Below are 16,499 nucleotides of genomic sequence, written 5' to 3' on the forward strand. Positions count from 1 at the left end.
CTGATGTTATTGAGATTGACTCAATGAGAGTAGTTGCTGAAGAACTTGGTAATAATTCAATCAAGTCTAAACATGTACTTACTGCTGTCCAAGTTGCTCCAAAGGCTAATAATCATGAAGCAAGCAGCGGCAAGCCACTTTCTAAGTACCTACAGCCGAGGTGGTGTCCCTCAGGCTTGTCCCACATGAAGAAGAGGAGGCTACAGTGGCTACGCAGGCAATAATTGATGGAACAACAAGCCAAAAAGTTATGTGATGCTACTTTCAATGAGGTTAAACGGATGCAACCCATGAACCAAATCTGGAAGCCAAAGAAAGGTACTACAACCGTACCAATATCAACTCTCTGGCCAACAACAACAACGACGCCTATGTTAGATTATAAGGAAGATGAGGAATTGATTGATTATGGTGTTTCATTGGTGCACATTAATAATGCTCCACCATCGAAGGTATGGATATAAATATGGTTTTTATGTTACCTTCAGAATTTTGTGCTATAGATGAAGGTGAAGTGGCTCATTTGGACTTGGGACCAAAGGGAGCTATTTTTGAGAAGCCAAAGGAGACGGATCGGCACTTGAAGCCGTTATATGTGAAGGGCCATATTAATGGGAAGTTGATTTCAAGGATGCTAGTTGATGGTGGAGCCATATTCAATTTTCAAGAAGCTTGGCAGAAATGATGATGAATTAATAAAGACTAACTTGGTGCTCAACAAGTTCGCGGGTGATTCTAAAGAGGCCAAAGGTGTTATTTCTATGGAAATTACCATTGGAAGCAAGACATTATCCACTACCTTCTTCGTCGTCGAGGTGCAAGGTAATTATAGTGTTATTCTTGGACAGAATTGGATTCATGCAAATAGTTGTGTTCCCTCTACTTTGCATCAGTTTTTGATTCAATAGGTATACGATAATGTAGAAGTGGTGCACGCGGATACTTTGGCCTATGTTGTTTAGACTGATGCTTCAGCCGATTGGAGATATGGCATTGCCAAGTATTTGTTGAGACTTGATCTTTTGAACTATGACTTTCTTAGTGTCTCTAAAGATGGTCTTGTGCCCGTGATCATAAAGCCAGTTGGCGATAATCGGTTAAATGATGTGGTGTATTAATGAGTGAAGATAGGAATTTAGAATGGCTGCAAAAGTGTATGGAACAATATCGTTTAAATAAGAACAATATTTGTGAAGCCATTGAAGTTGTAGATAATTTAGAAAAGTTAGGTCAAGGTTTTTCAACGGCTGATCTGTTAGAGGAGGTTGATAAAAGTGATGGTATTGAACCAAGACCGACATTTTAAATAAAAATATAAAAGCCGATTACAAAGCTAGAGTAATCGAGTTGCTTAGAGAATACATCGATTGATTTGCTTGGGAGTATCACGAGAAGCCAGAACTTGATCAAGAGTTGCTAGAACATCAGTTGCCCATTAAAGTGGGATTTAGACCTTATAAACAACCACCTAGGGGGTTTAATCCTAAATGTATTATGGGTTTAAAGAAGAGATAGACAGATAATTGAAAACTGGGTTTATTAGGCCATGCAAATATGCATATTTGATCTCCAATATCGTCATGGTTGAGAAGAAGAGTAGCGGTAAGTTTTGAATTTGCATTGATTTTAGAGATTTGAATAAAGCTACTCCTAAAGATGAATATTTTATGCCTATAGCCGTTGTGTTAAGTAATGATGCTTCAGGACATAGAATAATTAGTTTTCTTGATGATAATGCTGGTTATAAACAAATTTACTTGGATTTATTTGCTTCAATATAAATATGAGGTTTTCTAGAAATTTCATGAGTTTCAGCACCTTGTTGAGCGATTTTTCAATAGAAAGTCATTGCTATGCAGACAGACTGGGGGTGGAATATGAGAAGTTAAATTCTTTTTTCAAAAAGACTGGCATCACTCATCTTGTATCATGTCCTCACTCTCATCAACAGAAGGTCTCAGCTGAATACAAACATCAACACATTGTAGAGGTCGGCCTCTCTCTCCTTGCTCAAGCATCTACACCTTTGAAGTTTTGGGCGAATCCTTTCTTGCTACTACATACTTGATCAATCGAACACCTAGCAAGGTCATTCAGTTTGATACTCCTTTAGAGCGGTTGTTTCATAGAAACCCAATTATTCTTTACTTCACACCTTTTGTTGTGCGTGTTGGCCCAATCTTCGTCTGTACAACTCTCACAAACTTCAATTCCGATTCAAGTAATGTGTCTTCCTTGCATATAGCAACTTGCATAAGGGTTTTAAGTGTCACGATGTTTTCGTTGGTCATGTTTATATTTCTAGAGATGTTGTGTTTGATGAGACCGTTTTTCTATTCTCTAAACTTCATCCCACTGCCGGCACTATTCTTAGATATGAAATTCTTTTCGTACCTCAAAACTTGTCGTCCAGTACTGGGGGTGAGTCAATAGGCAGCCCTATGGTTAATACTCATGCTAATATATATGATAATATCAATGAACATGCAACTACAAATCAGCCGGATGTAGAGAATTTGAATGATTTTATGTAGGGGGTAGACCTGTCCAAATGGGCCTATCGGGCCGGCCCAGCTAGACACGGTTCGGCTAAGGCACGACACGATAGGCTCAGCTAAGCAAACAGGTTGTGCCATGCCAGCCCATGTGCTGGAAGCGTGGCCCACGGCACGGCCCATGGCTGATCGTGCCGTGTTGGGCTGGCTCGGGCACAGTTACGGCACGGTGGGCCGATCGGGAGGGGGAGGAGCGACCGGACGGTGCAGTGGGGGCTGTTGGTCGGGCAGAGGTAGGGGTGGGGTGGCAAGGGGATCGGGCAGCCGGCCGGCAGGACGAGGGAGGTTGGGGCGGGGGCGGGGGTGGCTAGGTGGCACGGACGGGGGCTGCTGGGGCAGGAGTGGTCGGGGCGGGGGCGACCGGGACTGGACGGTGTGGCAGCGGTGGTTGGGCTGGGCCGTGCCGTAGTGTCAGCATAGGCACAGCCTTGCTAGCCATGCCGTGCTGGCCTGACCCACCAACCCCTCGAGCCGTAACATGCCTGGCCATGCCTACAGTGTCGTGCCTCGATCCGGCCCAATTGACACGGCCCAGGTGGCCAGGACTACAGGGGGCTTCAATCCGCTCAGTGTACCATCTCCCGAGGTGGACTCTCTGGTTTTCCTTGTGCAAACAGCCTCTGATGTGTCCCCTACTGCTGGTGGTTCCCTCTTGGAGTTAGCATTCACCTCGTCTCCGCTCGGTGCATCTTGACCTACCACGCGCAGCCCGGTTACAACGGTGCTTCCTTCATCTGACGCGTGGCTATCCATAGCTGATGTGTCTCTGTTGGGCTCCTCAGGTGTGTCTTCGTCGGGCTCTGTGCCAGCTCCTTTGCCCGTGGGGGAATCTTCTGGCATGGCTAATGGCTATGCGCCGGTCGGCGCTCCTCAGTCATCGACATGACTGAGAACAATACTTCAAAGTGGCATCTGAAAGTCTAAGGTATATACCGATGGCACCATCAGGTACCAGTGTTTACTCATGACTGGGGAATGCTAGAATTTACAAGAAGCATTGAGTCAAAATTCTTGGAAAGATGCAATGGATCATGAGTATACAACTCTAGTTAAAAATCAAATTTGACACTTAGTACCACCAAAAGAAGGAAGAAATGTTATTGATTGTAAGCGGGTGTACAAAATAAAATGCAAGGCAGATGAAACTATTGACAGGTACCAAGCTAGACTTGTTGCAAAAGGATTTAAAAACAATATGCAAGGCAGATCTGAAGCCATCTCCACCAGCTCGAGCTACTTGCTGCCCGCATTGCAGCCGCCAGATTCACCCCTCTAATACCTTCGAGGTCAGTGCATGGGCAGAAGTTCATGCAGGATGACCTCGACATCAGCGACGGGTAGCTGGAGGTGCTCATCGGCGCCACCAGCGTCTACTCCCTCGTTGGCCTTATTCTCGAGACATTCCCATTCAACAACCAGAGTGCTTACCACTTGCGGGGTAGCTGCAATGTACAAAAAAGCTCCTCTTTGTTGTTAGGCGGGGTTAGAATTAACAGAAATGATAAAGCGCATGGGCAGAAGTCTTGAAAAGTTTGCTCCGCTTCTGCATCCACTCGAACCAGTCATGTTTCTTCAGCAGCTTGAAGAAAGGCATCCCTCGTTCTCCCATCTTGGAGATGAATCGTCTAAAGGCTACTATGCATCCTGTCAATTTTTGAACTTCCTTTATCATCCAAGGCAACTGTATTTGGACGAGGGCCTCGATTCTGCAAAGATTGGCCTCAATGCCCTGACTTGACACTAGGAAACCAAGAAGCTTGCCGGACAGGATGCCGAATGTGCACTTCTTGAGGTTGTCGAATGTTTCCTTGAGGTCGTCAATCAATGCATCTTTGGTTCTAGATTTGACTACAATTTCATCGACAAAAACTTCACCATTGCACCCAATCTAGGGCGATAAACAATTTTGAATGCACTGTTGATAAGTAGCACCAGAACTCTTCAAACCAAAGGGCATCTTTACATAGCAAAATATACCAAAGGGAGTAATAAAAGCCATTTTCTACTCATCCTCTATCCCCATGCTAATTTGTTGATACCCCGAACAGGTATCTAGAAAACATAGCAGTGCATAACCCGTCATAGAGTCTACAGTCTGGTCAATGTGAGGAAGAGGAAATGAATCCTTGGGACAAGCTTTATTGAGGTCTATAAAGTCAACACACATCCTCCACTTGCAGTTGGTTTTCTTCACGAGGGCAGGATTTGCAAGCCATGTAGGATGATGGACCTCTCGAATGAAGCCCACCTTTAGGAATTTGCCGACCTCCTCCTGGATGGCTTGCTTTTTTGTCCTTCATGAATCTTTGCTGCTTTTGCACCACAAGTTTGGCGCCAGATTCCATAGCTAGTCGATGCTTGATCACCACCCTAGGGACTCCAAGCATATTGGATGGTTTCCATGCAAACACATCTTGGTTTGTCCGAAGGAAAGTGATGAGCTCGAGTTCCTATTTTGGTTGGCTATATTGATGGTCCTGGCTGGCTCAAACAGGTTGAGGGGCACTGCCTTGATACCACCATAAGTCTTCTTGTCCTTGGCACTATCGTCAGTCTCACCCATGGCGGTGTCGTTGAAAGCTTTAGTGAGACTCACGAGCTTGGAGTCCTTGGCACTATCCTTGCTCTTGCTGGTGGTTTGTCGCCTTTGTCATTTAGACTCTTCGTCTTTTGCGGTAGCCACCATGTGGTAGAAGTATTGGACCGTCTTCAGGCTTTGCTTGTCGCACTTGACCGCTGCGCGTTGATCTCCCATGATAGTTATTGCCCCTTTAGGACCTGGGACCTTGAGCGCCTAGTACGCATAATGTACCACGTCCTTGAACTTCCCTAACATTAGGCAGTCTAGGATCATATTGTACACCATCTTGAAGTCCGCAACATCAAAGGTTAGCTTCTCCATGCGGAAGCTATCTGGCATGCCGAACGTGACCAGCAACTCGATCTGACCAAGGGGCATGGTCAATGAGTTTGGCGTTATACCATATTGATTGATTGTTTATAAAAATAGGTTTTAAACCTATTCTATCGGTGAAGCTATTCAATAATATTGAAAAAAATTTAAAAATTGCAAATTATGAAAATTAGGGTGTTACAAATCTACCCGCCCCCCACCCCCCTTAAAAAGGAACCTTGCCCTCAAGATTCAGAAGGGCTAGAAAAGAGATGAGGGAAACTTCTTCCTTTGTCTTCCAAGTAGCTTCATCTTCTGAATGCTGACTTTATTGCATTTTTTACATAGGGATCACCTTGCTTCCATTGACTCTTTCAACTGTCTCGGAAATCTTGACTATCATTCGGCACATTCCACAATTTCACTGAACTTTTGTCATCCAGTCCATTCTAGGGACAACATCTTCATCCTTAGCTTTCAAAGCCATAAGGGTGGTTGAAAATTCTACCCCCTTTAAAAAGGTTTATGCTAGAGCATACAAAGCTTGCTCTCATTTCTTCTAGAGGAGAGCTTATTGTCAGGAACTTTATCATTGACATCAAGCACTTCGTCTGGGTATTGAAATTGAACTTGTCCAGAGTGAGGTAATTCTTCAGACATCAGCTGATAAAATATGTTAGTTCTTCACAGTAGAAACACATTCTCTTAGTATCAGGAACAAGAGACCTCTTGGAACACTTGCTGGTGTAATGACCTTCTTATTTGTAGTGAAAACACATCATTGTTGTAGAGGCACTTTGAGCGTTGCTCTTGATCTGAGGGATTTCCTAGTTGATAGGATGCAGTGCTTGTTCTGGAGTGGAACATAGCCGAGGTCTACTACCCGCCTGTTGGTACTGGAGGGCTCTCTTCCTCTTCTCGTTGCTGTGTTGCTGGCTATGCTCGTCTTCTGCATGCAGAGCTTCTGTGATCTATAGCAGACTTTCCATATTTTGAGTCATGCCTTGAAGGATATGAGTTTGTGTCGCCAAAAGTTGTTCCTTGTTGAATTGAGGTGGCATCTGCTGGTTATTGTTGTTGTTGTTGTTGATACCTTTGCCAAGCTGACTTTTCTTTGTGTTCAACATCTGATCGAGAATGTGAAGGAAGGTTGGGGCAAGAAGAGAAAGGACTAGAAGGAGAAGACACCATTATACTATTAACTATAGAGATAGTAAGCCTATAGGAGATGTGGTTGTGTACTTGATGCTAAAGCCTCCCACAGCGCACACCAGCACTCAAACAGATAAACCAAATCACACAAGGAAACCAACACAAACACACACTACTAACATCGTTCTATTTTAACGATTCTGAAAACTAGGGGAAATACTCCTATGACTCGGGAAAAACTAAAGCTGACAGTAGTGCGTGTGGTGGACGATGCTTCCTTTTGGTGAAGAGTCTTCAACTCCAACTTTTTAAATCTTCAAGCGAGATAGATGGGCGAGATTGTCAAGAGCATCTTCCTCGGGCATAGTAACTGAGACTAGTCAACAGACTATATGTTTGACATGAGGGAGATATGGAAAACTATTTTTGCTCAATAGGATGAAATAGGTAAGTAGAGAAAGAAATTGCGATGTCAGAAAAGCATAAGGATGGATTTTTCAAAATAGGCTTTTAAAATATGACCTTACGGTATGACCATTCTATCCAGGCTCGCATCCTACGGTCAGTACGGCTCTGATACCATATTTGTCACACCTAGTTTTAACGGATAAAACTAGATACAACTTATATGTACCCAGGATGTTTAACATACATAAGGACATCATTGGTGAAGTAACAGAAACAATACTTCTATAGAATAAACATTTAGCTCTTACATCGAATGACATATTATCCTCCAAGAAGGTATCTACAGCAAAACATAAACATTGGTGCCCAACAACACAGCAGGCAACTAACCGGAAGACACGTGCCTAAAACGCCATAACCTCGTCTTGAATGTCTTCATCACTGAGCAGCACAACGCATGTCATATGGCATAGAGTAATAGCAAGGGTAACCACATATCGTACTCAGCAAGTGTGGTAAAGTAAAGATATACAGGCTTAAATAAAGGAACATGCTATAACATGTATAATTTGCATAAATGCCACCTATGCTAATGTATGAGTTATAAAAGCATCCTGTTTAACTATGTGAATCATCATTAAACTTTCAACTTCTAGAAACATCTTCACATGTTTCCCCAACTACCTGAAAAAGTGCATCAGGTTCCCAAACCAACTGACTTGATATCCATCGCAGGTAACCAAGAACCATCCACTACTATTACCCATCATAGGTAACCAGCCATCCAATTGCTACCCATCACAGGTAACACCCCACCAACCAACCCAAAATAATCATGTGAAGGGACCACACCGCTCTTAACCGCGAGACACGACTGATATATCAGTTTTACACTCTGCAAAGATCATCCAACTTTACCCATGAGTCGTAATTCCCGTATGCTCGTGTCATCACAACACTTACACACTTCTAAGGTGTGCAGCTAGGTTTCACTACAAGGGTGTTACAAAGCATCCTCCCAACAAGAATAAGTTTGCTAAGATTTCACCATCGTCAAAGTGGCGTCGCACCATCTAGAAGCCCCCCTCCTGCACCTTGTAGCTCTAGAAAGAATCACTCTTTCCTTCCTACACTACCATTGGCTTATACTATATTAAGGATTTGCTAATTATTTTACTAGACCGTACCCATATAAGCATGGTTGAACTGTTAATCGGGGTTACCTATTTCACGAACTGGTACTTAGGATACCAAGCAGACACTTTCACCAACCATAGTGCTTCCACACATGTGTGCATTCCCGCACTATCATCATCTAACCTTCTGCTCAACATCCCTATGTTCCAAGTTGCTACACAATTATCAGTATTCTCAACTCATTGTTGCATAAATCATTAGTCATGTTTAAACAATAACCTAACCATACCCTTGTGTAAAACTAAGCATAAGCTACCTAAAATTATCACGGTTAACAACTAGAAAGACAAGGACAATATGGAATAGGTACTATATAAGTAAATGGGAATAGGTGGAATATTTGTAATGCCTATAATTAAGGTCTATAAATAAGTTCTTGATCTCTAGCTTCAATATGTATTGTGAGCAGCACTACAGATAAGGCAGAGGAATAAAGGGCAGACCGCATAGCTCCATAAAACCCTAATAAATTGTACACACGAATATCATTTATCAATAAAGTTTAACGTCTTTGTGTTTTCTGTGCGTTTCTCCTCTGTTGTTCTTGATTGATTAGTGCAGGTAATGTGATCATCACGATACTAATAATATTATCTCATAAAACGAATCTTAAAGTACCTCCTACGGATGTGCGTTAGATGAGAAAAAACTGCGCGAGTAATATATATATAGCATTTCCCGTTTAGAGGCGCAAAAACCCAACCCACCCACCCGACGACATCCCAAGCAAGCTCAAGAACACTCTGGAATCGATAAACTGGAATTTCCCTTTGGCATTCTCTGACGCAAAGATTAATATGCGCACGGCTGGCGCGTATCTCGTTCTTTTCTGCTTGCGCGCTCGCCCGCCCTCCGGCAGCCTAACTCACACGTCGACTATCTCCAACCATATTCTATTTATTTTGTTCTCTTTCCGATTCCTTTTTTATTTCTGTTCTTTTTATTTTCTCTTATCTCCAACAGCTTTTTTTCGAGAAGAATCGTAAAGGGAAAGAAGAGATAATCCCGTTCTAAAGGGAATAACTCTAAAAATCTCTTCGTGACCGAAACCATAAAGAAAAACCGTTAAAACACTGAAGAAAAAAAAAACCTTTCACAACGAGAATTTCACCGACGGGAATTCTTGGCATAGTCTTAGCCCAATGCTTGTATGGCTCTTTTCCTTTTGCATGGCCCCGTGGATGCCAATATAATTCTAGATGTGCGTGCGTGCGTCCTCGATCAGATGAATGAATTCTCATTTTCCTCTAGGACTCCTGTACGCATGCATGTTCACCATCACGTGGACGAGATCTCCATACGAAGCTTTTCATCTGATTCCTATCTTCATGCGAAGTTTGTCACCTGATTCTTATCTTCATTGTTATATCTGCGTATCGATCAAACTGAACACCCGTCCCCGGCCGTATTGTTCTTGGCCTCTGAATTGGGCATGCGCATGTCCGTCAGAAGTTGCCGGCAGGCTGGTCGTATGTGCCACGCCTGTGGAAACAACGTACTCCTGCAGCCGGCGAGAACGAAACACGTGCGAAATTTTTAATGCGAGCACGCGAGATTATTGTAATCCTGCTTCATACTACTGAATTACTAATGAGGAGCTACTTGGTCCAAAAAACCAGCACGATTCCCTGAAATAGAATAGAAAAACCTGCCACGCAAAACTAATAAAGAATCAACTACCACCGACAATAATGAGGATGGAGCCAAGAACCGACAATAAAATTCTGCCACCGGAGGTTCTAGTCCAGTGGTGTCCCTAATAATATCAGTGTCCGTTTCAGTTTGAAACAGGAAGTGGTGTCACTCTATCATTTCAAAATCTAACACTCATTTCAGTTCTAGTCCGACACTGATGACCTTTCTCTGGTGGTGATCATTCTACGTAAAAAATAAATAAAGGTGACTGGTTGTAACTATTATAGATGATGGGTCCGCATCTGTTACCCTAAACGTGTCACTAATGACACGTAATAAGTGACGGATAAGGATCCGTCATCAATAAGATCATTGGTAATGTGTCAAATTTTGACCTGTTACTTATGACTGATATACGGTTTTCGTGTTTTTTAAAAAAAAGTCAAAAAAATATTTTTCACCCAAGCCAATCCAACTCAAACCTATCACCACTCGTCACCTGTCTCTACCTATTTTTTTAGTATCTTTTTAGAATATGCGTTCTATGGGAATCGAACTCGCGACGGTCCCTCGCGTGCGTAGCTGCCTAACCACCTCAACCTCGCGTGCATCCTAAAATAAATCGGATAAAATATCCTTTTAACTATTTTACTGAGGGTCATAAATGACGGGACCTATCACCAATGTTAATTTTACAATAGACATAAAAACCAGTTGACTCGGAGTACCTTCGGTTAAATGGTCATAACTTTTGTATACGGACTTTGATTTAGACGTTTTTTAACTCTACGAATATCTACAGAAAAAGCTACATCCATTTCTCCCCCACTTTGTCAAATTTGGTGAATTTTTTGAGGCCTAAAATAGCTTGAAAAATTGAGTTCTCGTCTCTGAAAGTTTCTGCACCGTTTTCAGAACGAGCGTTTGTGTCTATAGTCATTACCCCTAACATCAAACTTGAGCAGAAATATACAATAATTCATATTTTAGTACTTCTAAAATGAGAAAAAATAAGAGAAAAATAAAATAAAATAAATTTTTTTTGCAATGTTGGATCATTTTCTGTATTTCTGAATAACATCATTAGTGACAGGTCAAGTTATGACCCGTCACTTATGACAGGCTTATGAGACCCATCACCGATGAGTTAGTCATTGTTGATGGGTGAAAATTTGATCCGTCAACAATAACGACTCATCACTCACAGTTCATTATAGGTCAGTCATTGGTGACGGGTCAAGTTTTCATCCTTCACCAATGACTGGTACTGATGACGGGTCATAATTACGACCCATCATTTTTATCATAAGTATGTAGTGTCTCTTTTATCTATTTTTCATATAGTGTCATCACATCACAAAATGTAAATATTTCTATCGTACAAAGGAGCCACAATATTATTGCTCAAGCTATACAGCTAGGTGTCACTGAAAGAAAAAATGGTGCTTGTATAGTTACGAAGTAACGTATACGCGCGGCTCACTCGCTCTCTATATAAAGCTTAGCAGCAACGTGAGTTGAGAGTGCGACCGCATTCGGTAATTAACCACAATATCCTGAGGAGAATCTGATGGAGGGAGAGTCTGAGAAGGCCAGTTCCGACAGCTGGGTGGTGGATATTAAAAAGAAGCTCGAGAACACCGACCCGTTACAGGAGAAGAAGCGTTGGGAGAAACCCTCCATCTACCGGGTGCCGGAATGGGTCATGAATTTGACCCACGAGGAGGCCTACCAGCCGCAGGTGGTGTCGCTTGGCCCCTTCCACCATGGCGAGCGTGCCCTGCGTCCCATGGAAGAACACAAGCAACGAGCGGTGCTGCACATTGTTAAGCGATCGAAGAGGCCACTCGAAGAGTTCATCGCCGCCATTGAGAAGGTGGCAGATGAGCTATTGGACGCCTACGATGGCCTCGCAGACGAATGGCGCCGAGAGAAAAGAGGTCGCTTCGTGGAGATGATGGTCGCCGATGGGTGCTTCTTGCTGGAAGTGATGAAGGGGCTTGCAGAAAAAAAGGCACCCGCTGATTACGCGTCTAATGACCCCATCTTCAGCGTGCACGGCATGCTTTATTTGTGGGTAGGCATCCAATCCGACATGGTCGTCATAGGAAACCAGCTGCCTCTGCTCGCTCTCCAAAGGCTAGAAGCTGTTTGGCGTGGAACATATCCGGTACTTACTTTTCATTTCCTATACAATATACTAGGTAAGCTAATTAAGTGTTTTGTTTGTTTGTGTGTGTGTATATATATATATATATATATATATCAAGAATGCTAGATTTCTGTCATACAATTAACTCTCTAGTACTTATGAGTCACACTTCGTAATATTATAACACCTCTAGTATATGTAGTATTCTGCAACGTTATAATTAAGTTCGACCAGTCAAACGCTATATGTTTTCATTTTTTTCATGATTAATGAGATAAACTCTAGAATATTTTATTATTTAAGGGTTAATATGGTTCATTTAGTGTCATATGTCGCTATATCTTGTTATTAGTATCGTTACACAATTTGGATATATATTTGAGTTCTTTCTTAAAACCAGAAGAGGTTGAGGTAATTACAATTTGGAGGTTACGCCCCTGATCTTGTCCAGATAGCTGTAAATAAAAAAGGAAACGAATACAGTCAAATGTTTTCTGCTCCCAGGGCTCCTTAAATTAGAATGCCCAAGCACAATAGTTCACGTTCAAATAACCTTTCCGCGCTAGCTAGGCATGTTCAGTGGTATCTGACTGAAAGATATCGGGTTTTCCACTGGCTCGGCATGAAAATTCTTTGGTATATTGCAGTTCAACAATAGTCTCACGCGATCTAGCAATCCAAATAACAAGAAAGGTAGATGCAAATGTAGTCTAGAGCCTATCCAATATCAATTAATATCTTTGGTATGGGTACAATGGCTGCCCTCTACCTCGTACATATAAGGGTTTTTAGAGTCCCATAAAGCACTACATTACATAAAAAGATATAGCTAGCAAGCTAGCCTAAAATATGTTTCTTTAAAGGTTAAGGTAAGTATCTATACACAAATACGAATATATGTAGGATCGAGATAGACGACTAGAGGAGTTATAGGCGCATAAACAAATTTCTTTCGAAATTGATGATCTTCTCTTATTCTTGAGCCCAACGCACCTCAAAACCACATACAGAAGTAAAAGAGACAAAAACAAATTGAAAAACTTCCAAAACAAACTCTCCTCTTTGATGGACGGGAACTTTAGGTTCAATTTAAGGCTATATCAAGAGTCATAGCGTAAGAAAGCAATCAACTTGAAGAAAAACTCCTAAACACAAGAGAACTAGCCACCAAAAGAAGAGATTCTTTAAGTTGATGGATGAGAAGGTTAGGATGGTTAAGACTAACTCATATGAGAAGATTAACCCTCTAACAACAAAAACACCTCTTACATGACCTAAGAGAAGCAGCTCTCAAAGAAAACAAAAAATAACAAGAAAACATTAAGATCTTGCATGAAAACACGAGATCCAAAAGCAGTAGACTAGAAGGAGATGAACTCAAGTATATGCAAAAACACTCTCTTTATTAAGCTCAGAGGAACGCTATCTTTTGGCAGATTATAAAATATTTTTCTCACAAAATCTCTCACCTAAGCGGTTAAGCACCCCTCTCTCCCTCTCCACACAACATAAGTAGAAGAATCTCAAAACTCTCTAAAAACTCACAAAGCCTCTACCATTTCCATCGGCCATACCCCTCTTTTTATAGGTTTAGGGGGCTTGCTTAACCCTTAAGAAATCATGTCCTTAAACTGTTCTTCACTTATAATGCACTCCCACCCACCATCGAGGGTAGTTTCGTCCGAATTTTTCTTCATCCATCGGATGGCCGTGGCGCCTTCATGACTTAGCTTTGCCTCAACCCAATCTTCACGATGTTGTCACATGCACTACATCATCGCGCTGTTTTTGCGACCAAACCAAGAAACTATCTTGCATGCTTCTCAAAGCGTGCCTCACAACCACTTGCATACACCTTATGCAAGCATCCCGATGACAACTCCGCCCAGCACCCTCAATCATCTGCCACCAAGCTCTCCGCTTAGCCCCAATCTTCCTGTCATCGACCAACAAGTTGCATCTACCACCTACACATCATGAGACAAGCAAACACGTACCTCCAACACCATTTAACTCCATCACAAGTTAGTCGAAATCAAAATCTCTGCAGAAATGCCACATCTCTGAAAACTCGTGAACGCCGGATGATGCGGTGTTCACTCCTCCTGAGCGCCCAAACATCCAGCTTGTTCAACTCAGCAGACCAGACTGTTTGAAATCCTCTCTGCAAGAAATAGTCTAGCGTGTATTCATACCCATCGTCGGACCATCCGGTGTTTCATTCTTGCCTGAACCTGTTTTGCACCCTCTCTAAAAAAATTACTCCAGCAAAGCATCCAACGTTCACATTTCTCATCGCCAGACCATTCGGCATATACAATTCCACCCATAGTCAATTTGCAACCTCTCTGCAAGAAAAACTCTGGTGTTCACTGATGCCCAACGCCAGATCATCTGGCGTGTACAAATTTTCTGGACTCAGTCACAAACACGTCAACTCTATTTTTTCTACAACTTTAGTTAGTTCTAATCATAATTATAGTACATAACCATACCCATACAATCTCAATATCAAATCAAATTAATATCATTATCAATTACTTATTACATATAAATCAAATCACATTTTAATTTAGTTTCTCAATATCACAGCGAGATCTCGCCTCTTATACTACTCTTTTGTCAACCATGAGCACAGAGCGCCGCCGAGATCAACAGATTGGTGCGTGATTTTCTATGCCAACCGCTCCAGAAAGGCATCTTTCTCGAGGGAGCTGGCATCTCCGATAAACACATCGACGAACTGTGTCTCCACCCCCTGGACGTTTTCCACAAAAGCTTTTGTGGCCGTTCAGACTGCCAAGGAACTGGTCAGTGGGAATGGAGCGTGCCCTCCGCTGTGGAGCTCAAAGAAGCAGGAATCCAGTTCAAGAAGAGCAAAACTCAAAACGTCTGCGACGTCGTCTTCCAAAACGGCGTGCTCAGTATGCCTGCGGTCCCAGTCCACAACAGCATCGAGAAGATCTTCCTCAACTTGATGGTATTCGAACGGCTCCACAGCGATGCCGGGAGCAACGCGACGGCCTATATGATCTTTATGGACAACCTCATCGACTCGGAGAAGGACGTGGCCCTGCTGAGATCCAAAGGAATCATCAAAAACCTGTTGAGCAGCGACAAGGAGGCGGCGAACATGTTCAACATCCTGAGCAAGGGAGCAGTGTTGAGTCCATCTAGCAAGCTGCACGACGTGCGAAGGGAGCTGAATGCCCACTGCAAGAAGCCTTGGAACAGGTGGCGGGCCATCTTTGTGCACAAGTATCTGAACAACCCGTGGGTGTTCATGTCCCTCATAACCGCTACCATCCTTCTCTTCGCCACACTCCTGCAGACCATCTACGCTGTCGTGGATTTCCACACCAAGAGCTAGCAAGCACTAATATTGGTACGCACCCAAGATCGCACGATCCATGGGCAAGTGTGGCTCCCAATATTCTTATTGTGTGCATGCATGTCGTGTCAATGAACTTGCTCCCCGGACTTGATTTGCTGATAGTTGATGTATGATTATTATGATTTGGTCTATAAGCTCTATGCCTTGATCTGTACGAGACAACTGCTGATGTGAAATACGCGCAATTTTACAATCGCAAGCTTAAGAATGAAATGTACCTTTTCATGTAGAATATTGTTGCGTCGTCGGATCCATAAGTAACCAGAAACCGAACACCTACGATTTTCTAATCAATCGATAGAGTAGTTTGATCGTAGGTCGATATTGCAATTGTTGTATCCTGAGTTGTTTAGCAGATAGTTATTGTTACGCAATAAAGTTGTTTACCCTAAGCCAAGCTACTAGTCTTCTGTAGTCGTCGTTTTAGTCTTGCCAAGCTGCCAAGGCATAGTCTGTAAAAGTAACACCTTTTCGCTCTCTAAACCTGTCACGAGCGAGGTGTAGTCAGCAAAGTACTTACTGGACCGCACTGTAGCTTGACCCATCGCACCAGCACAGATCGCGCGGTTGCTAGTGTCTGTGCCTCATGTGGAAAACCTCCTTTCGCCCTCGCCACCTTTTTTTCATAATGGAAAAATAGTTTCAGCCTTTTTCATCGTGTAATGTATACAGGCTTGTCCTTTATTATATCATTTCTGCATCCAGTTAACAATTTAATATAATAGAAATAAACATGGTTTAACACACTACAAGATATTTGGGTCATTAAATTTTACATCATCGCCCGTTTGGATTTAGGCCCATTGAAGGACCGAGCAAGGCAAGTAGAGATTTTTCAAAATCAATTGCCATTTCCCTTCATTTCAATCCAATGCACCTCTCTTATAGCACTTGGTCAAGTTCACGCACTCACAATCACTACTACATAAATCGTCTTTGTTGTCACCTCATCACTGTCGAATCAATTAAAACTGACAGCGATACGTTTTTCACTGCTGGTTCATAAGAAAACAGTATCACTACTGGTTTTATAAAAGAACCGGTAATGAGTGGGCTCGTATTAAAACCGGTAATGATACCGGCAGAGAAGCCTAGGCTCTAGACCCAAATTTT

At 42.5% G+C, this 16,499-nt stretch overlaps 1 protein-coding gene across 1 annotated transcript; it reads left to right on the forward strand.

Moving 5' to 3' along the window:
• Positions 1-11,382: 11,382 nt before the first annotated feature.
• Positions 11,383-15,448, forward strand: LOC133887366 (UPF0481 protein At3g47200-like). The gene is made up of 2 exons (XM_062327298.1): positions 11,383-12,010; positions 14,631-15,448. Exons 1-2 carry the CDS (start codon positions 11,411-11,413, stop codon positions 15,360-15,362), a joined length of 1,332 nt encoding a protein of 443 aa, XP_062183282.1. The 5' UTR covers positions 11,383-11,410; the 3' UTR covers positions 15,363-15,448.
• The last annotated feature ends 1,051 nt before the right edge of the window (positions 15,449-16,499 follow it).

Source organism: Phragmites australis, chromosome 12, assembly GCF_958298935.1.
Source record: "Phragmites australis chromosome 12, lpPhrAust1.1, whole genome shotgun sequence".
Classification (NCBI taxonomy): domain Eukaryota; kingdom Viridiplantae; phylum Streptophyta; class Magnoliopsida; order Poales; family Poaceae; genus Phragmites; species Phragmites australis.

Excerpts from the sequence above, each read along its gene's own strand:
- LOC133887366 (XM_062327298.1), top strand. The coding sequence starts at position 11,411 with ATGGAGGGAGAGTCTGAGAAGGCCAGTTCCGACAGCTGGGTGGTGGAT. Across the intron at positions 12,011-14,630 it reads TTTGGCGTGGAACATATCCG|AGCGCCGCCGAGATCAACAG; the intron begins GTACTTACTTTT and ends CCATGAGCACAG.